Source organism: Giraffa tippelskirchi, chromosome X (genome assembly GCF_054371585.1).
Source record: "Giraffa tippelskirchi isolate mGirTip1 chromosome X, T2T-mGirTip1v1.2.pri, whole genome shotgun sequence".
NCBI classification, from domain to species: Eukaryota; Metazoa; Chordata; class Mammalia; order Artiodactyla; family Giraffidae; genus Giraffa; species Giraffa tippelskirchi.
Window position 1 is genome coordinate 139,974,588 of NC_137289.1, and position 23,327 is coordinate 139,997,914.

Here is a 23,327-nt window from a genome sequence, read left to right on the forward strand (position 1 = left end):
AGTTATTCTTTTACCAGATAAAACAGGCTATAGTCCAAAAACTGTATCAAGAGACAAGGAATGTCATTATATGATGTTAAAGGGATTAATTCATAAAGAAAATATAACAGTCATAAATATATATGCAGCCAACATCAGAGCACCTAAATATATCAAGTAAATATTAAAGAATCCGAAAGATGAAATAGACAACAGCATAGTAATAATGGGGGACATCAATAGCTCACTTACAACAGTGGGTATATCATCTGGACAAAAAAGTAACAAGGAAATGTTGGTCTTGAACTATACCAAATGAACCTAACAGACATACAGAACATTTCATCCACTAGAATCAGAATACATATTCTCAAGCACACATGAAATACTCTTGAAGATATATCATATGATAGGTTACAAGATAAGTCTTAGATTTAAGAACATCAAAGTCATACCAAGTACATTTTCCAACTACAAAGTTATTAAACTAGGAATCAGTAACAAGAGGAAAACTAGAAAATTCAGAAATACATAGAGATTAAACAAAACACTCCTAAACAACCAATGAGTCAAAGAAGACATCAAAAGGGAAATCAAAAAACTATCTTGAAACAAATAAAAATGGAAACACAGCATTCTAAAACAAATGCCAACAGGTACACAAAACATGTTCAGCATCACTAATCATCAGGGAATTGCAAATCAATACCAAAATGAGATATCACCTCACACCTGTTAAAAGGGCTATTATCAAAAAGATAAGGGATAAGTGTTGGCAAGGATGTGGAGAACAGAGAACACTTGTGCAATGTTGGTCAGAATGCAGACTGATCCAGCAACTACACAAAATGGTATGGAGGTTTCTCAAAATTAAAAAAAGAACCATCATAAGATCTAGTAATCCCACTTTTGGGTATATCCAAAGGAAAAGAAATCAGGATCTCAAAGGGATATGTGCATTCCCATGTTCACTGTATTATGTACAATAGCTGAGACATGGAAACAAGTTTCGATCTACAGACAAATGGATAAAGAAAATGTGGTATATACATGCAATAGAATATTATTCAGCCAAAAGATAGAAGGAAATTCTGCCATTTGTGACACTGATGGACCTTGTGGGCCCTATGCCAAGTGAAATAAGTCAGACAGAGAAAGGCAAATACCATATATCACTTATATGTGTAATCTAAAAAGGCCAACTTCATAAAGACAGAGTAGGATGGTGGCTGCCATGGGCTGAGAGGTGGGTGCAGGAAAAGAGGAGATGTTGGGCAAGGGTACAAACTTGCAGTCATAAGATATATAAGTTCTGTGGATGTAATGTATAGCATGGTGACTACAGCTAACAATACTGTATTATATACTTAAAAACTGCTGAGAAAGTATATCTTAAATGTTCTCACCACATAAAATAAATTATAATTATGTGAGTGATAAAAAAGAATGAAATTCTGCCATCTGCAATGACATGGATGAACTTGGGACAGACATTATGCTAAGTGAAATAAGTCAGACAGAGAAAGACAAAGACTGTATATGTGTGCATGCTAAAGTTGCTTCAGTTGTGTCTGACTCTTTGCAACCCCATAGACTGTAGCCCACCAGGCTCCTCTGTCCATGGGATTCTCTAGGCAAGAATACTGGAGTGGGTTGCCACGCCCTCCTCCAGGGGCTCTTCCCGACCCAGGGATCAAACCCATGTCTCTTACATCTCCTGCATTGGCAGACAGGTTCTTTACCACTAGCGCCATCTGGGAAGCCCATGCTGCTGCTGCTGCTGCTGCTGCTGCTGCTTCAGTCATGTCCGACTCTGTGCGACCCCACAGACGGAAGCCTACCAGGCTCCCCCGTCCCTGGGATTCTCCAGGCAAGAACACTGGAGTGGGTTGCCATTTCCTTCTCCAATGCATGAGAGTGAAAAGTGAAAGTGAAGTCGCTCAGCCATGTCCAACTCTCAGCGACCCCATGGACTGCAGCCTACCAGGCTCCTCCGTCCATGGGATTTTCCAGGCAAGAGTACTGGAGTTGGGTGCCATTGCCTTCTCCGGGAAGCCCATGAGATCAGTTATATATGGAATTTTAAAAAAATTCAACATACTAGTCAATATAATAAAAAGGAGGGATTTTCCTGGTAGTCCAGTGGCTAAGAGTCCATGATGCCAATGCAGGGGGCCTGGGTTCGATCCCTGATCAGGGAACTAGATCTCCCATGCTGCAACTAAAGATCCTGCATGCCACAACTAACAGTTTGCATACCAAAACTAAGAATTCATATGCCGCAACTAAAGATCCCACATGCTACAATTAAGAGCCTGCGTGCCACAACTAAGAGTTTGCATGCTGAAACAGAGTTCACATACTGCAACTAAAGATCCCACATGCCACAACTAAGAACCAGTGAAGCCAAATAAATAAAGAATAAACTAATGGTTACCAGTGGGAAGAGGAAAAGGTAAAGGGTCATTATAGGGGTAGGGAATTAATGGATACAAACCAACTGGTATAAAATAAGCTACAAGGATATATTATACAACACAAGAAGTCATAGCTAATATTTTATAATGACTATAAATGAAGCATAACCATTAAAAATTGTAAGTCCCTATATTGTACACCTATAACTTATATAATATTGTATAGCAACTATACTTCAATAATAATGAGGGCAAGAGGAAATTTTTACAGGGGATGGGCAGTTTATGACATAAATTGTGACAGATTCATGGATGTATAATTACCTCCAAACTCATCACATCACATACATTAAATACATACAGCTTTATAATAAATAAATAAATAATAAAGTAGTTTAGTATATAATAAATAATAAAGTAGTTTAAAAAACATAAATGTATCACAGATCTAAATGTAAAAGTTACAACAATAAAGCATTTAGAAGAACACATAGGAGAATATGTTCATAATTTAGATGTAGGCAAAGCTTCTTATGTAATAGGAAGAAAGTTAATAACCATAAGAGAAAAAATGATAAATCAGACTTTATCAAAATTAAAAACTTCTATTCACAAAAAGATAGTTAAGAAAATTAATAGGCAAAATAAAGACTGGAAGAAAACATTCATAAAATACATATCTCAACAAAGGACTGGCAACAGAAAATATAAAAAGCATCTACCTACAACTCTACAAAAAAGACTGAAAATGATTTTTAAATGGCCAAATATTTGGAAAAAACACCTCACAAAATAAAATATACGAAAATTAAATAATCACACAGAAAAGTGCTGCTGCTGCTGCTAAGTGGCTTCAGTCGTGTCCGACTCTGTGCGACCCCATAGACGGCAGTCCACCAGGCTCCCCCGTCCCTGGGATTCTCCAGGCAAGAACACTGGAGTGGGTTGCCATTTCCTTCTCCAAGAAAAGTGCTAAGGAGATGTAAAATAAAAACTACTGGAAGGGGAAAACATGTACACCCACGGTGGATTCATGTCAATGTATGGCAAAACAAATACAATATTGTAAAGTTAAAAAATAGAAAATAAACTAATAATAAAAAAAAAACTATATCACCACAGGACTAGATAAAAATTAAAACAATAATACCAAGTGTTGGTGAAGATGAGGAACAACCAGAACTCGCACATAGTAGTGGTGGGAATACTAAATGCTACAACCACTTTGGGAAAAGCTCTAGTAGTTTCTATTCAAACTAATCACACACAATCACCATATTACCTACTAATCCTAAATCCTAGAAATTTACCCAAGAGAAATGAGAAAATATTCCCACATAAAGAGTTATTTAAAAATGCAGTTTTATTCAAAATAGCAACAACTAGAATTGCCAGGTGTCCATTAATAGGAGAATTAATAACCAAACTATAGCATATTCACTCAGTAGAATACCACTGAGCAATAAAATAGAACAGATTATGAGACATACAACGATGAAAATGAATCTCAAAAACAATGCTACATGAAAGAAGCTTTCCACAAAAGTACATGTCAGAGGACACTGTTTACATAAAGTTATAGAATAGGCAACAATATGACATAAGAAGTTTAGAAGAGGGGTTAAGCACGGCAGAAATTAACTGGGAAGGAGTATGAGGGAGCTTTCCAGGGAGATGGTAATGTGCTCTATCTTGATATGGGGTTAGAACCATTAGTATACAAACTTACAAAGAGTCAGCAAGTGTACACTTAAGATGTGTGCACTCACTGTATGTAAAATATACAACATAAGGAAAGTTTGTAAAAATATTTAACTCTAGTTAATGATACGCATATTAAAATATTCAGGGGACACACACAGATGTCTTGAAAACATGTTAAAAATAAGATAGACTGAAGGATAGATAATAGGGATGGAAAAAAGGACAGATATGTGATAAAACAAGTGTAGCGAGATGTGAATGGTAGAACCAATACTGTGTAACTTTCTTGCATGCTTGAAAATGTTCATAATAAAATATTAGGGGAGTTCCCTGGCCTACAGTTAGGATTCCAGCCTTTCATTGCCATGACCTGGGTTCAATCCCTAGTTGTAGAACTGAGATCCCACAAGCTGTGTGATGCAGCCAAAAAAAAGAAAAACAAAACAAAACAAAACAGGGCAAAGGTGAGGAGTAATGAAAGAGAAAATAAAAAATGAAGAGACAGTACAAACTGATAAAAAGGAATCATCAGTGAAGTAGAAGGACACGGAACGTATGACATCCTGAAAACCAGTTAGAAAAGACATTTCAGAGGAAGGAATTGTCAGTGGTCTATGGCACAGGTTCTGAAAATCCAAATAGTATTAAAACAGGTCCACTGAATGTGGCTCTAAGAGGGGTGTGAGTAAAGGAGAGTAAAAGCCACAGCAAAGTCAAGGGAGAGAAAACTTGGTGAGGAAGCAGAGACAGTAAATAACAACTCTTAGGAAACTTGGCTGTGAAGGAGACTAGAGACAGGGCAGCAGCTGAAGGAGGATGTGGGGGCCAATACACTGGACAACACTAGAGCATGTTTCTGTGCGGGTGGCAATGATCCAGTAGAAAATCAAGGGATGTCAGGGGTGCCCTGAAAAGATGTGTTTAACTCAACTCCCAGTACCTGTAAATGTGAACTTATATACAATAAGGTATTTGCAGATATAGTCTAGTTAAAACATGAGACTGTGCTAGATTAGGGTGGGCCCCAACCAAATGACCAGTAAATCCTTATAAGAAGAGGGAAGGATAAAAAGAGGAAACGGACACACATACACAGAGACCAGAAAAAACTTTATGACAGATGTGTGGAGGCAGAAATTGAAGTGATGCATCTACCAGCCAAGGAATGCCAAGGACTGCCAGCCACCACCAGAAACTGGGAAGACAGGAAGAATTCTCCCCTAGAGCCTTCAGAGAGAGTATAGCTCTGCAGACATTGTTGATTCAGACGTCTAGGCGCCATAGCTGGCAGAGAGTAAGCTGCTGTTTTTTTAGGCCACTAAGTTTGTAGCACTTTGTTAGGGCAGCCATGGGAAACTAATAATACAGGGGAGAATAATGGTGAAGAGAAACAGGCGATAAGGACAGAGGAGATGTCCTTGAGGCGATGTGGAACCATTTCCAAGATACCAGAGGAGGGGATCGATTTTGAGAGGATCAGGGCCACCCTCTTCCATTGAAATGAGTATAGCATCATTCAAAGAGGATCTCGACAAACTAGGGGTTTACCCAGAAGCTTTGGACAATAAAGAATGCTTCAAAGAGCTTTGTAATAGCTTCTCTGTCTTTTTAACTAGCACACAATATGTAGCTTGCATATTAAGGCTTCAAGTCTTCCTCTAACAAGAACCAACCCATGAAACAAATACAGCAACTCTCTGCCTTCCAAAAGGAGTCTGAGAACAAAGAGCAAATCTTACCAACAGGAATAGAACCAGATGCTCAGCCAATGTTTGTCAAAACAAAACATAACAACCAGACACAAAGCATGGTTATCCAAATTCAGGAAGCTCCTTACCTTGAGCTGCTGCTGGAGCTCACTGTTCAGACGGGCCAGCACTGCATTTGCCTCTTTATTTTTGCGGATAGCAGTTTGAATAGCCTTCTTCTGTTTGGAAGACTGCCTACAAAAAAGTACAAACAGTTCAGTGACACAGAACTTAGAGGTCCAGATCCCTGTGGGTCAGAACTCTCTGATTCATGAGAAGTGCAAAACTAACAAGGGGCTAACATCACAGAGCTCCAAAAATAAAATTATATATTCACACAGGCAGGCAGGCACATACCAAAGGAAATAAGTTTGTTGGGACGAATTATTTACACTTGAAGCAGTTTCCATTTTACAACTTGAAGAAAAGCTGTGAATTGGGCCTTTTCAAACAAGTTTTGTTCCATTTATCCAAAGGCATTTAATAAGCATTTCTTCCTGACAAACAACATTAACTGGAATACCCTTTTTGTGCAATCATTAATGGCATTTCAAAGACCTGCAGGTGGCCCTGTGGGCAAGTATGAAGGCAAAGAATAGAAAAACATCCTCTTCAGTAAAAATCCTACATTAACTTGGTTAACCTACACGTCTCTCTTTTATTCCTTTATGATTAGGCACGAATGCCTAAGTATGTTTGTGTGTGAGTGTGTGTGCAAGTGCATACACCAACACACACCTGTGGCACTTGAGAAAAACACAAAATTGTTTTAATACCAGTCTTTCCAAAGTAAGTCAACAGTAAATTCACAGAACAGGTATAACTAAGGTGACCACACACGTCCCACTAGTCCCATTACAGTCTTTGCTTACACTGCCTGACTGGCCCTAATTTTTCTTAGCAACTACTTTCCCCCTCAAAACCGTCAATGTGGCTATAGAACCTACAACCTTAAATCCCACAGCAAGAAATACTGAATCCTCAGAGCAAAAGGACCGTCTAAGTCCCCCTAGAAAAACAAACATGTTTGTGATCCCTGGGAGTCAGAGCGACTGAACTAGAAAGCACTGGGACCACTGGAGAGATCTGGTGACAGTGCACTGGGAGCGTGTACTACACTAGCCGCTCTATTCTCTGTAAGGCATACTCCCTCTCCAGCAAGTTTAAACATTAGTTTTTTACCCATAAATAGGCAGGGAAGAAGCTCCAAAATATACTTTTTACAAGATATAGATTGGATTTCTGGTTTCAGGACAAGACAGAATAGATACATTTCTCTCTATTCCTCCCACTAAATACAGTAAAACACTGGACATAATATACAGAATAATATAACTCTGCAAAGTAGAGTGAAGAAGGCAAACCAGCTAGGGGACTTGGTACCCAAGGAAAGAATAGCCACGAACTGCCTGGGTTTTCTTTTTCACTTCATATGTATCCCATAAATGCCAATGAGAGCAGACAATAAAAAGCCTCCCCAAAATTCTGCTCTCTCTAGCCAAAGGACTGAGAAAGGGGCAGCCCAGCAAGATAGAAATTAGATACAATATTCCTCCTTAATACAGATATAAAATCTTTAGCAAATAGAATTCAGCAATATAGAAAAGAATTATAAATCATGACCAAAAGGAGTTTATTCCAGGGATGTAAGACTGAGTCAATATTCAAAAAACAATCAATATAATTCATTACTTTAACAGGTGAAAAAGAGAATCACATGATCAGATAAACTAATGTAGATTTTTATAATTTTATTTATAAAGACTCACTGAAATTCTTAGATATACCACAACATATATAGAACTTCCATGCTAAAACTATACAACACAAATGAAAGAAATAAGTAGGATCTAAGTAAATGGAGAAATATATGTTCATGGATTGAAAAACTCAACACAGTAAAGATGTCAACTCTTCCCAGATTGACATAAAGGTTTAACATAATTCCCATGGAAATCTCAGCAAGATCTTAGCAGCTCAAGACAAAAGTATTCTAAAATTAAATAGAAAGTCAAAGGAATTGGAATAGCTAAACAATTTTGAAAAATACTAAGTGGGAAAAACAGAAGACTTATTATATAGCTATAGTATCAAGTGGTAAAGTAATAAAGACAGCAATCAAGACTGTGTTGCACTGGCAGAGGGAAAGACACATACACCACTGGAACAGAATAAAGAAGCCAGAAAGAGATTCACACCAGTACAGATTATTTATTTTTGACAGATGAGCAAAAGCAAGTCAATGCAAAAACAACAGCCTTTTCAACGAAAGTGCTGAAGCAATTCAATATCCATAGGCCAAAAAATGAATCTTGACTCAAATCTCACACTTTTTTTAAAAATTAACATAAAATGGATCACCAACCTAAATGTAAAGTGTAAAATTATAAAACTTTTAGAAGAAAATGTAAGAGAAAATCATCAGGACCTAGAGCTTGGTGAAGAGATTTTAGAGGTGACAATAAAAGCACAATCCATAAAAGGAAAAGCAATCAGTAAGTTGGGACTTCATCAAAAATTTTAAACTTTTGCTCTGCAAAAGACTCTCTTAAGAGAATGAAAAGATAACCCACAGACTGAGAGAAAACATTTGCAAACCACAGATGTAACAACTGATTTGTATTTAGAAATACGAAGAACTCTCAAAACTCATTGTTAAAAAACAATTCAATTAGAAAATGGGCAAACGTGATGAAGAGACATGTAACCAAAGAGGACACATGATGGCAAATACATGAAAAGATGCTCTAGCTGTTAGGGAAATGCAAATTAACACCACCGTGGGATAGCACTACACACCTATTAGAACAGCTAAATTTAAAAACTAGTGACAGTATCAAATGCTAGTGAGGATGTGGAAACACTGAATCTCATACACTGGTGGTGGGAAGATAAAATGGTACAGTCATTTTGGGAAACAACTTGGAAGTTTCTTTAAAAACTAAATATACATTTAGCACACACCCCAACAATCACACTTCTAGCACTTATTACAGAGAAATGAAAACATATGTATACTCAAGAACCTGTACTCAGATGCTCACAACAGCTTTATTTGTAATACTCGATAACTAGACACAAACAAAATGTCTCTGAATAGGTGAATGGCTAAACAGACTGTGGTACATACATAGCGTAGAATACTTTTTAGCAGTATTGATTTACACAACTTAAGACAGATGTCAAGGGCATTATGCTGAGTGAAAACAAGCAAAGCTCAAAAGGTCACATGCTGTGTGATTCTATGTGTATAACATTCTGAAAATGACAAAATTATAGAGACAGGAAACTGATCAGTGGTTACCACAGGTAAAGAGCAGAAAAGAGGATGAGGTAGGAGTGACTTCTGTATCTTGATTACAGTGGTGGTTACAAGACATACAAATGTGATAAAATGGCATAGAACTATACATATTTACTGTCCCAATGTCAATTTCCTGTTTTTGATATTTTACTATAAGTTAGGTAAAATGTAACCATTGAGAGAAACTACATGAAAGATACACAAGACTTCTTTGTACTATTTGTCAATCTTCTATGAATCTATAATTATTATAAAATAAAGTTTTATGAAAATACATCTTGATCAGAGCTGGATGCCTCTACTTAAACAACTACCACGCTAAGTGTGTCAGCTTATAACAATTTTCCCTTCCCTGGAAACTGTCTCCATTCCCTTCCCCTCCTCTATAGCGACAGGCCCCAGGCAGACAGTCCTATTTGTTTGATGAAACAGTCAGCTCTGTTTTCACACTGGAACAGATGCTAGCCTGTGCTAAGATTGCCAGATTCTCTCTCCCAGGGATGTGGGTTCCAGTTAAGACTTTGGTTTAGCCTGGGCCCTGCACAGTGAGAATGTAATATTTGGAGCAGAAGGTGGTTGAGAAGATTTCACAGATAAAAATGTCAGAAAATAGAGACGAATCAGGAGGAAAGCCAATAGAAATGTGGTCCTCTCCCCCAATCCATCCATATCCCTGGGTTTAATGACTCATCCCTGTATTCTTATAATAATGAACACAGTTTTGCTAGCTCACGTTGCTCTTTATGTTCTGCCACCAAATGAGCCCTGCATAATGCAAAGACAGGATCCAGCTTCAAAAACCTCTCAAGAGTTCAGCAAAGGCATCCAACTTGCCTCAGCTCTTAAGACCTGCTTCTAGAGTCTGTCTAGGTTCTCCTAGCCTTGTTACTCACTGTTCCAGGCTGGGTTCTAACTGGCCTGGTTTCCAAGGAGGAAAATAAGGGAGTAACAGTGAGGTGTTTCTTTTACCTGCTGCTGTTGTGCATCAGGCAATCTCTCAGTTTAGAACTGTACACTGTGAGGCTTGTACATTGAAGGTTATGTTGCAGACTGTCCTCCAGTCATATTCTTGTGCCTTCCTGTTTTCAGTAGCATCTCCTCCTCAGTTTGAGCTAGGCACATGGCCATACAATTGGAAACTAGCCGCATTTCTGTGTCTTCTTTGCAAGTAGGTGAGGCCATATGGCTAAGTCTAGGTGAAAAGTATCCAAGAGAAATGATGTATGCCACTTCTGAATTATGTCCTTAAAAGTAACTTATTTTTCTCTCCATTTGTTCCTTTCCCCTTTCTGGGACCTGGAACATGAACATGTTAGAGGTGAGCCACCTTCAAACCCTATGGATAAAGGCAACCCTCACAGGATCTGAAATGATGACAGAAGGGACCTGGGTTCTGGACAGGTATGCTTCTGGACCACTCACCAACTCAGACTTCTACATAAGAAAGAAGTCAGTTTCTTTGTTATTTGAGTAACAGTTACCTCATTTTTTTCAATCAGCTGAACCACTGTTTGAAGGACTATAAACTGGGATCTCTAGATAAGAAAAATCTTCTTAGCCTTCACCCTGGACCCTGCTTTCTCCCATGGAATTCTGAGTACAGCTTCTAAGAAGTGAGTTTTTATTGCCTTTTCTCTTCTTGGAAATGGTAGGTTTCCATTAGAGATGCCAATCATCAATCCCACAGATATTCATTCCACTGTTGACAAACATGAGTAGAGAAGGGAAACAGAATCCCAGCCACACTGAGAACTTCATGCAGGCAAGCAGACCCTGCCACGCAAGCTCCCTGGAATGCCCTGGGGTGCCACAGGACACCTCCTGGGGTTCCAGAGAAGAGCTTAGGCCACAGAAGCTGGCACAGGTTCGGTCACAGTATTGCCACACAACACCCTCTAGTTCTAAACTGTTCAAACAATTCTATTTTCCCAAAATCCATCCTTAGCAGATACATAAGATATGGGAAAAAACAATCAAGCCAAATTATTTCTAAGAAAACCCCACTTCTGTCCTTATAGGCAGTTCATTAATGATAACACAATCTAAGGGCTGTTTATTACTTATAACCTGGACTCAGCAGCTCACTTGGAGAGAATATTTTATTAGTTCCTCTCTCCTATATGGAGTAGACAATGATGGTATCTGAAGCAGAATTTGTTTCTTATTAATAGGTCAGTTCTAATGTTAATCTCCCCAAAAGCTGATGAACATTTTACAACTTGCTTTGTGACTCTTTTCTCCATTTTCCCAAAGAAGTGAAAGTGAAGTCACTCAGTCGTGTCTGACTCTTTGCGACCCCATGGACCGTAGCCTACTAGGATCCTCCGTCCATGGGATTTTCCAGGCAAGAGTACTGGAGTGGGTCGCCATTTCCTTCTCCAGGCAATCTTCCCAATGGTATATAATAACAACCACTCTAAATGCACTGGAGAGAGATTAACTTACTACATACCATAGATGTTTAAGGGCATCAGAGCTTAATTCTCTCCCAGAACCCTAACTGATAAAGGGCTATACAGACTAACCATCATGTGTCTGGCTGTCCTCTCTCCAGGTCTTAAAAAATTATGAGTGTTAAGTTGCTCCTTATCAATCGAAAATGAACTGGTCTGGGACCTGAAATAAGTCTTATACAGTTCCTTGATGGCAAAGTTTAGATACCTGACATTTATAGCACTATTTGTGTTGCTGGTGGGTGCTAGCCTCTCGCACCCTGACCCCGTGAGCTCACCTAACTAGTGAAAGAATATCATGGTGAGGGATGGTGACTGAACAAGCAGAAAAAAACAAATGCCTCTTTTCAACAAATGCTGCTGGGACAACTGGAAATCTATATGCAAAAGAATGAAGCTGGACCCCTTCATCACACTGTACAGAAAAATGAATTCAAAATAGACCATAGGGCTCAATGTAAGAGCTAAAACTATAAAGCTTGTAGATGTAAACACATGAACTAGTCTTCATGAACTTGATATGGGCAATGGTTTCTTAGACATGAAAGCAAAAGCACAAAGGACAAAAGAAAAACATTAGATAAATTAAACTTGATCAAACTTAAAAATATTGTGCTTCAAATAGCATCATCATGAAAGGAAAAAGACAATGCATAGAACGGGAGAAAATATTTGCAAATCATATATATGACAAGGGATTTATATCCAGAGTATATAAAGAACTCATAACTCAAAAATAAAAAGATAAATAATCCAAGGAAAAATGGGCAAAAAATATGAGTAGACATTTTCCCAAAGAAGTTATACACATGGCCAATAAGCACATGTAAAGAGGCTCAACATCACTGTTCATTAAGGAAATAAAAATCAAAACCATGAGATGCCATTTCACACCCACTAAGATGGCTATGATAAAATCCCTAAAAATCAAATAACAAGTGTTGGTAAGGAAGAGGAAAATCTAGAACCCTCATACTTTACTGGTAGGATTGTAAAATGCCACTCTGGAAAACAGTATGGAAGGTCCTCAAGCTGTTAAACATAAAGTTACCATCAGTCCAGTCCAGTATGAGTTGCTTAGTCATGCCTGACTCTTTGCAACCCCAGGGACTGTAGCACACCAGGCTCCTCTGTCCATGGAATTCTCCAGGCAAGAATACTGGAGTAGGTTGCCATTCTCTTCTCCAGGGGATCTTCCCGACCCAGGGATCGAACCCAGGGCTCCTGCACTGCAGGCAAATTCTTTACCATCTGAGCCACCAGGGAAGCCCAAAGTTACCATATGACCCAGCAATGACCCAGCAATTTGATTCCTAGGTATAAATATTCAAGACAAATGGAAATATCAGTCCACACAAAAATCTGCACATAAATATTCACAGCATCATTATTCTTATTAGCTATAAAGTGGAAACAACCCAAATGTCCATCAGCTGATGAATGGGTGAATAAAATGTGGTATACCCATATAATGGAACATTAATCAGCAATTTTAAAAAATTAAGTTCTGACTTATTATACAACATGGATGAACCTTAAAAACATGATACTAAATAAAAGAAGACAGTCACAAAAGGCCATATGTTATATGATTCCATTTAAATGAAATAGCCAGAACAGGCAAATCTATAAAGACAGAAAGTATTGATAGACAATGGTTGCCTGGGATGTGGGAGTGAAAAGTGACTGCTAATGGGCACAGAATCTCTTTTTAGGGGCGATGAAAATGTTCTACAATTAGACTGTTATGATGAGTGTACAACTATATAAATATACTAAAAACCACTGAAGTGTACGCTTACAAGAGTGAATTGGATGCTACATGAAACACATCTAAATAAGGTTGCTTTTTTTAAAATGATGGAAAAAAAAGACAAAGATCTCTGCTTGAACTCCACCAGTGGCCCTCCCATCTACTTTGGAGGATGTCATAGCCACCACTCAGTTGTCACATAGCCAGCACTGATGTGAAGTACAGATTACAGTGAAAAGCTGGGGAGAACATCAAAGAAAGTTTACATGTCTGTATCTCTAAGATCCATCCTCTAGACTGGAGGGTGGCTGAAAGATGGCCAAAGCTCTCAGGGACCATTAAGGACAAAATATACTTACTTGATGCATTAATACCACTAGGGAATTGTCCATTTGGAAAAAAACAAAAGCTATCACCTAAAGAAGAGTGCTGCACAGATTCATCAGCAAGCTGCACCCACAGAGCCTGTTACTTTTCTTCCCATAACAGTGTAAGCAGGAGAAACTCTGCAGCAGACCCTGAGACCTGTAAGGAGCGGTGTTATGACACATCCCAAGCATCTATGTTAGTGACTAGTCAGGCTCACTTGAAGTCACACATAGCAGCAGGTTTCTGCCCTGGACACACACCTCACTCAATTTCACTGAGGCAAGTGATGGTTCTTTCTTAAAGTCAAAGTCTTCTGGAGAAGGATGGCTTGTCCAGACGATGGTTTTTTTGGTCCCTGGCCACGTCCACAGGTGTTCCTACCCTCTATTCAGCTACAGAAAGATATCTTAGAGGCTCTTCATGTGACCATTCTGTGCTGAGATGCTCAACAACAGAATCTCTTCATGGGAATGAAAATGAATCTCATACTGCATCTACTCAAAGTCGGGTCTGAGGGTCTTGAAGCTGGTCACATGCATCAGGGGGACATGAGATAAGACAGGTAAAGAGGGGAACTGTCATTTATAGTACTGTCTTCTTCCCAGGAAAACACAGGCCAGAACAAGCAAGGAGGGTGAGAAGGAAAGGAAGAGGAGAGAGGAGGGGAAGGAAATCAAACCAATCTAAAATACACTCCAGCCTGTGACTCACTCACCCCTTGGGTCAGGTTAAGCCTTATCGCTTAGAAATCCTCTTTCTACATGACTGGGAGACTGTAATACTATCACAGAAATGAGTGAGTTAAGACTATAACCATTAAAATCACACCAGTCCAAGGGGTTGAGTGTAAACATAAGTTTACATTTACATATGTATATGCAGATTTAAAATTTAAGTTCTGACTATGTGCTCATTTATCTGTTCTACTTACTTTTGGACTGCTGGATGGGGTTTCACGGTTGCTACAGAAGCTGGCCCGCCTACAGTGGTAGAAGGCTCTTGATTTTCTGTAGCTTGATTTTCAGGTCGGAATTTCCTACGGATGGGCTTCGATGGGGGCTGAGAATATGGTATCTCCTGTGGATTAAAAAAAAAAGTTAAACAAGTAAATGCCACTCATCTTGTCAATGCCCTCATGTTCCTCCTGGCCTGTCCCCAAGGTCAGTCATGCGCTCTATTCAAACTCCACATCCAAGGACACGTGGCTGATTTGTGGCTTGGCAAGACCTGGAGGGACCATCAGATTCCAGGGGCCTTTCCTTCTTTTTTTTTTTTTCCATGTTTGCAGCCTATTACCTTTTTGTTACCTAGAAGGACACAGGAATCAGGTGCCCTCTTTACCTCTTCTCCTTTATTTTTTAAATGCTGTGTGCATCTTACATCACGAGGCCTTTCCTTACTAAAGACAAAATTCTCTCTTGCCTTACTTTGGGGCTTTGGGGAACATGTTCTAAATAAGTTTTAAGTTTTAAAGTTTGTAGAGGTCTTCATCATAAATTCCTCATTCTCCTACCCCCAGCTCCTACATCAAGCCAAGCTGGTGAACCACTGTGTCTTCTGGAAGGAGGCAGCTGGCCTGCTTTCTTGGAGGCCCTACCCCATCTGTCTTCCCAAGTGTAGGCACACGCTCTGTGATGGGAGGAGGGCCTGAGAAAATGGGGCAGAAGAGCGGAGGGGGAGAAGATGAACGGAGAGCACGGTGAGTGAGTGAGCAAATGCACTGGGACTCGGTGACACGGTGGGCAAGGGTAAACTGTGGCACAAAGACTAGAAAGGGGAGACCACCCAGGCCCCCTAGGCACTCCCTGAGGTTTAGCAGGGTGCAGGGCTCTGCTAAGGGCCCTCCCCATCGCTCCTCTTGGTCTTGCCAAAAGCAAGGCCACCATATTTAGATTAGAGGTGGAAGACGGAAGTACAAACTGTCAGAGACATCAAGGTGGAGCCCAAGAATCATCAGGACCTTAATCTTCACAAAGAACCCAGATTCAAGGAAATCTGGATCATGAACATTCATGTCAGGGCATGAAAACTTTAAAACGGTCTATTGGCTAATAGAGGCAAGCGGCCTAGGGGAGGGGTCACAAGGCCATCACAGTAATGCCCTCATGCTGGCCTTACCTTCTTTGTTGGACTACTTTCTGCAGCTTGAGAGGGGGCCTTGTTCAACTGGGGATGCAACTCGGCCTCAGATGCTTGTTCAGACTGTAGCAAAAGATCACAGAAAGGAAAAAAAAATGCAAAAACATAACCACCTAAATATGTAGTAAAGAGAGCTTAGGAAAATAGTTACTAAGGGGAAACAGCCAAGGATGGTCAGGTCTGCCAATCCTTGAGAAAACTTTCTCTAGACCCTGCTATTCCCTCCCATCTCTCCTCCCAGCACGGTTCAATCTTAGGAAAAGGAGTAAGAGGAATGTCTTCTATAATTGGATGCATGTATTGCTAAAAACTAAGGCTCTGAAAGTGCAAACTAAAAATAACAAGGCCTAGTGGAAAAGTAGGGGAAAGAAATTAAAATTTCAACTCAAGCACTAAGAAAAACAATAATTATAATAAAAAGCACTGAAATTTTTTATATTCAATTTCTGATAAAGAAACACTAGTAGGTATGACTGTTTACCTTTTAAAAAAAAAGGAGAGGGGTAAGCATGATGGAGGGAGAAAACAGGATTCTGGCTGCTGAGGGATATGGAGTCTGTGAATAAAAACACAAAGACTGGGGAGGAGTGGCCCCAAAGGCCTCCAAGACAGTGGGGCCACACAGCCCGGTGGCAGAGCCCAGGGAGCAGGGACATCCCATGCAGCTCCCTATCTCCCAGGCTTGCTACAATGGCAATTCTAGAGCCCTTGGTTTTCAGCAGCTATTAGCCAGTGATGCAAAATGTTAACATGTGAACCAATATGACCTCCATGTTATTAGTCCTCTATAGACTCACAAGCTAATCTGCATCACAGAAACACATTGCAGCACACAAGCTGTGGCCTGAGCGCACCCACTTCATTGCTAACTGGGCCCTCTCCAAGCTCTAGTGGAGCCCCGCTTCTTCCTTCCTCTGACCCTACTCCTCTCCACCTTTCCTGCCAACTGCCCTCAGCACATCCCAGCTGCCTCTAGTCTTCAGAGACCAGTGTCCAGCTCGGCACTCTTGTCTCCATTTGTAAAGCTCCTGTCCCTAGCATCTGATGAGCCACAGTGTCCTACTTGGAATCACTCTCTCTTCCTGTTATGGCTCCTCTTATCCCTCAGATGTTGGGTTTGGGGGTCTCTTGCTTCATTTTTCCCTCCCTGTTCACTCTTTCCCAGAGTAAGCTCATCTGCTCCTACACTTCCACTGCCTGCCCTGGATCCTTGGTGTTCAACCCACTGCCACTCCCTGCCTCTTCAAAACCCACAATGCAGGCACTCAACATGCCTGATTTCTAGTTCCAAGTTTTTCTCCTTTCCATTAAGGCTAACTGTATTATTACAGTTGTTACTACTGTTATTAATAGATGTATACTATGAACCACCAAAACCATGCTATGTGTCACATGTTGCTCTAGGTGTTTTCCATAAATTATTGCATTCATCATCACAGCCCTAGGAAGCAGAGGGGAAACTGAGGATCTAGAAGGCAAGGAATTCACCCAAGATCATACAAATAGCAGAGAGTGAAACCAGGCTTCAGGTCCCAAAACTGGGCTGTGACCACTATGCTATATAGCTTTCAGCACTCTTGGGCCTGAGTGTTATTCACTCAAGAGATATTTATCCAATAGTCATGACAGGCAGGACATGTACTAGAACCAGTGTTAAAGGATGAATAAGCCCCAGACCTTGCTGATGAGGAGCCTGAAGTCTAGTGGAAAGGCAGAGAAATGAATGCGCAAACAGGCTTCAGGGGAATAAGGACTCTGCCAAGGACATGTGGAACCTATAGGAACAGCTGGCCTTGTGAGTGACCAAGACTCAGGCAAAGGTGACATCCCAGCTGCAAGCTGGGTGAATGGCCAGATGCAGCCAACTAGAATGGCCCTGAACAGAGCCTCTTGAGGAAAGTGAAAGAGGAGAGTGAAAAAGCTGGCTTAAAACTCAACATTCAAAATACTAAAATCATGGCATCTGGTCCTATCACTTCATGGCAAGCAGATGGGGAAACAATGGAAATAGTGAGAGACTTTATTTTCTTGGACTCCAAAATCACTTCAGATGGTGAGTACAGCCATAAAATTAAAAGATGCCTGCTCCTTGGAAGAAAAGCTATGACCAACCTAGACAGCATATTAAAAAGCAGAGACATTACTTTGCCAACAAAGGTCCATCTAGTCAAAACAATGGTTTTTCCAGCAGTCATGTATGGATGTGAGAGTTGGACCATAAAGAAACCTGAGCACCAAAGAATTGATGCTTTTGAACTGTGGTGTTGGAGAAGACTCTTGAGAGTCCCTTGAACTACAAGGATATTAAACCAGTCAATCCTAAAGGAAATCAGTCCTGAATATTCATTGGAAGGACTGATGCTGAAGCTCCAATACTTTGGCCACCTGATGCAAAGAACTGACTCATTGGAAAAGACCCTGATGCTGGGAAAGATGGAAGACAGAAGGAGAAGGGGACAACAGAGGATGAGATGGTTGGATGGCATCATCGACTTGATGGACATGAGTTTCAGTAAGCTCCGGGAGTTGGTGATGGACAGGAAAGCCTGGAGTGATGCAGTCCATGGGGTTGCAAAGAGTCGGATAAGTCTGAATGACTGAACTGATCCCTCCCATCAAGAAGCTTACAGAAGCCTCTTAGGTTCATCCACCAGAGGGCAGACAGAAAAAGCAAGAAGAACCACAATCCCACAGCAGCTAAAACAAAAACCACGTTACAGAAAGTTAATCAAGATGAAAAAGCAGAGAGTTATGTCCCAGATGAAGGGATAATATAAAACTCCAGAAAAAAACAACTCAATGAAGCAGAGATAAGCAACCTTTCAGAAAAAGAATTCAGAATAATGATAGTAAAGATGATCCAGGATCTCAGAAACAGAATGGAGAAGATGCAAGAAATGTTCACCAAGACCTATAAGAACTAAAGAACAAACAGTGACGGACAATACACTAGAAGGAATCAATAGCAGAATAACTGAGGCAGAAGAACAGATAAGTGAGCTGGAAGACAGAATGGTGGAAATCACTGCCCCAGAACAGAATATGGAAAAAAGGATGCAAAGAAATGAAGACAGCCTAAGAGACCTCTGGGACCACATTAAACACACCAACATTCACACAATAGGGGTCCCAGAAGGAGAAGAGAGAGAGAGAGGACTTGAGAAAATATTTGAAGACATGATAGCTGAAAACTTTCCTAACATGGGAAAAGTCAACCAAATCCAGGAAGCACAGAGAGTCCCAGGTAGGATAAACCCAAGGAGGGACATACTGAGACACATAGTAATCAAAATGATGAAAATTAAAGACAAAGATAAAACATTAAAAGCAACAAGGGAAATCGAAACATGTTAATAACATACAAGGGAACTCCCATAAGGTTATCAGCTGATTGCTCAACAGAAATTCTACAAGCCAGAAGGGAATGGCATGATATATTTAAAGTGATGAAAGGGAAGAACCTACAACCAAGAAAACACTACTCAGCAAGACTCTCCTTCAGATTTGACGGAGAAATCAAAAGCTTTCCAGACAAGCAAAAGGGAAGAGAATTCAGCACTATCAAACCAGCTTTACAACAAAGCTAAACGAACATCTCTAGGCTGGACACACAAGATAAGGAAAAGACCTACACAAAATAAACCCAAAACAATTAAGAAAATGTTAATAGGATAATATATTCATAATTACCTTATATGTAAATGGATTAAATGCACCAACCAAAAGACACAGACTGGCTGGGTGGATGAAAACATGTACATGCATGCACTTTCACTTACCACATCACTCCGTTTGACCCCCCAAATTGTGTACAATTATTTTATATTGTTTAGGTTAACCATGTTCCCATTATGGCTTGCAATTATAATTATCTTTTATTTTTTATCTGGCTATTAATTGTGAAAACTGATAAACATCTTTTACTATTGTGATTATGTAGATATTGCTGACTTAACACCATTGGTCAACAGAAAAAATAATAGAATTCTATATCACCAAAACTACCATTTAATAGAAAAACCTGTAGTCACTTTTTAAAATTCAGATGTATATTGGAATTATCTTGGAACTTTCTGAAAAATACAAATGCCCAGGTATCATTTTCTCCAAAGCTCAATATGTTTCAAATCAGCAGCTATGTTTAAAAACAACTGGACTATATGATGATCTTTCACTTTTATCTAGTTTGTTTCACTTTTTCTATTTCATATTCAGTGCTCCCATTTGATTCAGTTTGTTTTCCAATTTCTCCATCTCTTCTTTTTTTGATGTTCTTTCTCAAGCCTTTATCAAGTGCAGTAGAAAAACTTTAGAAAACGTGAATTTTTGCCCAACTAAAAATTTTATGACATTCTGATTCTACTTGTTTGACAGTATGAATAGAATGCTAGATTTCTAATTTAAAATAATAGATATGCAACAATCAACAAAGGTTTACTGTATAATGGGAACTATAGTCAATATCTTATAATAACCTATAATGGAATATAATCTCAAAAATAATATATGTGTCTATGTATAACTGAATCACCTTGCTGTGCATCTGAAGCACTGTAAGTAAACTATACTTCAATAAAATTTATATATTAAGAAAAAAAGAAAAATATATTTTCATTCTGCTTTTGCAACAAAAAACTTGGGACAGGTCACATGGACTTGGAAGGTGATGCCACTTAGGATGTTGAGACCTACTGAGGAGCTTTGATGGGACAACATGTGCTCTGCTCAGCTGGCTCCCCAGGAAGGGACATAGGCCCAGGGAGGCTAAGCATTTGGATTCTCCACCAGAAGGGATTATTCACTTATTCAATTAGACAGATAATTATTTTATACATCTGGTGTGCCACTTGCCAAGAATCCTCATCTTGAGCTCTGCTTTTAGGCAACCTGACCTGAGACACCAGGCAATGTGCTCCTGGAAGAGGGGAGTTAAAGCATTCTAGTATGTTTCTCCTTGGGCTCTCTCTTGAATAAACTTTTCTGGGAGAAGCCAGCTGCCATGTCCTGAAGCACTCAGACAGCCTTGTGGAGAGGCCCACATAAGAAGGAAGCGAGTCCTCCTGCCAACAGCCATGTGAGTGTGCCATCTTAGAAGTGAATCCTTCAGGCCCCGTCAAGCCTTCCAGATGACTTCTGTCACAGCTGACATCTTGACTATGGCCTAATGAGGGACCCTGTGCCAGAATCACCCAGATTAGTTTCTCCTGAATCTTTAACTCATAGAAACTTTGAGATATAAATGTTCATTATTTTAGGTCTCTTAAAAAACACTCCAATATGTCTGGGACTTAGGGTCTAGTAAAGTGGAACAAGTGTGAACAGTGGAGAAAAATGGGAAAGTTGAAGCTGGAGAAGGACAGTGGAGTAGACCACACGTGGTCTTACAGATTGTCGTCCTGGCTTGTTTTATCAGCCACTCAGTGCCATTCCCCATGACTAAGCTCTTCCCTGCACTGAGGGGGATCGGAGCCTGGGAACTACATTTATAAAATCTCCTCTCAACACAGTTCCTTGCTGCCACTGAGAGTCACTCACATGAAATCAAAGAAATAAGAAACAACAAGCCATATTACTGCTCCTCTGACAGCGGTGGGCAGAGAAGCATAGGCTTCCAGAGTCAGAGCATCTTGCCATGGACTCAGGCATTTCCCTGCAAATCATGACTCCGGTGCTGCAGACAGCCTGAGCACTTCCAGCTGTTTCCTTCAGTTCTCAGAATAGCTACGCTTTCTGAAAATGGTGGGAAACCTGACAGCACTGGCCTTCACCCACCTTCACTCCTCTAGCACATCTAATTCTTTTTGTAAGTATCTAATTCTGTGCATGAAATCTCTTCCAGTGTGAAATACCTAGAGTGATTTCTGTTTTCCTGACTACACCTTGTTTGGTACATCCATGTTGAGGATTTAAAGCTTATCCTGGAGGTCACAAAGGTCAACAAGGGATTTTAGGTAGGGAAGTAATCTGACGAGATTTGGTGTTTTAGAAGGATTATTCTGAATCTGCTGAGTGAAACAGATTGGAAGAGACCCATATTGGGGGGAGGGAACTCAATTAGAAGGCTAAAGAAGAAAACAAGACAAAAGACAAGGTCATTCAAACCAGTCTGGTGAGAGTGGAGATAGACAGCTTTGAGAGCTATTTGGACTGGAGACCAGATACCTCTTTGTAGATTGGTGGGGTGTGGGAAGTGAAAGGAAAGAACAGTGACACATGGAATCCTGGCTTCCATCGTAGACAATGGGCAGATGGTTGAGAGAGGAAACAGTTTAAAGCAACAGCAAAGAAACACGGCCACACAATAGCTGGAAAAAAAAGCAGACTCATCATAAAGCAGTGCTAGAACCACCCATCCAATCCGGGTTCCAAGGTAACACCAGTTCCATGAATTTCTCAGAGGAGAGATTAGCAAACTTTTTCTGTAAAGAGCCAATAGTAAATATTTCCAGTTGTCCAGGTCATTTGGTGTCTGGGTCTCCAGGTCTCTGCTGCCAACCTGCAACTCTGCTGCTGAGTGCACAACCAGGTATAGAAAATACAAGGAATGGGTATGGCTGTGTCCCAATAAACTTTCTTTACAGACCGGTGGCAGGATAGATTTGGCGTGTGGGTCACAGTTTGCCAGTCCCTGACCTGGAGGGGAAAAGATCCTACACATAAGGTCAGGAAACATTGCACAGTCTCTCTCCCTCTTAGAAATCCAGAGAACGCACAGCACACCACATGCTTTGAACTCCTGTAAGGTAAAGGAAGCCACTGCCTTTGTTTAACCCAGCAGTTCCCCAGACTTATTTGACTTCAACTCCTCATTCTCATATAATTCGCATTACCACCCAGCAAAACTAATGTCCTGTGTAACACACTTGGGGAAACACTGACCTACAGACTGGGTTTTAGAGGAACAAAGGAAAACCATTACACCTGATTTGAAAGGCAAACACCATTCAAGCCAAACATACATCCATCCCCTTCTCGCCCTGGCCAAGATTGAGAGGCAGGGTGAGGACACTGCTGCACGGCAAGAAAGGGCTCCCTTCCTGCCTCCCTCTTTCTCTGCAGTAGCAGCTGTTATTGCTGCTGCCAACTACATCTCTGCATGAATTTATTTACTGGGCTCCTTTAAAACCTCCTGGACACAAACACAATAAAAATCATTCCTTATGGTAGTTAAAACAGATTAACAGAACACGGATAAATTATGGATTTTTTTTTTTCTTAAAGGAGCTTAAAACAAAACAACTCAGGTTCCAGTTGCGGATGAGCTCACAAAGGCCCCACGGTGCCCGTCTGAGTCCAGTTGCTCATCACATCCTCTCACCTGGGCCACTGCAGAAACTTCAGTGTGTCTTTTCCCAGCCTTTGGTTTTTCCCCTGGTCCAATCCATCCTGCATACCACCGAGGAACTCATCTTGCAAAGCACCTTCTCATCAAAACATATTTTTTCAAAGCCCCTCGATGGG

The 23,327-nt window shown here is 40.3% G+C and overlaps 1 protein-coding gene across 5 annotated transcripts in view; it reads right to left on the minus strand.

Moving 5' to 3' along the window:
- The window catches only part of REPS2 (RALBP1 associated Eps domain containing 2), a 238,727-nt gene that overhangs the window by 16,730 nt on the left and 198,670 nt on the right, over positions 1-23,327 (minus strand). For all 5 annotated transcript variants that reach the window (XM_081564695.1, XM_081564694.1, XM_081564693.1 and 2 more), the window contains 3 exons: positions 15,846-15,929; positions 14,659-14,804; positions 5,938-6,043 (listed from right to left, as the gene is read on the minus strand). In XM_081564695.1, coding sequence (XP_081420821.1) covers positions 5,938-6,043; positions 14,659-14,804; positions 15,846-15,929 — 336 coding nt within the window. The remainder of the gene's footprint in view (positions 1-5,937; positions 6,044-14,658; positions 14,805-15,845; positions 15,930-23,327) is intronic.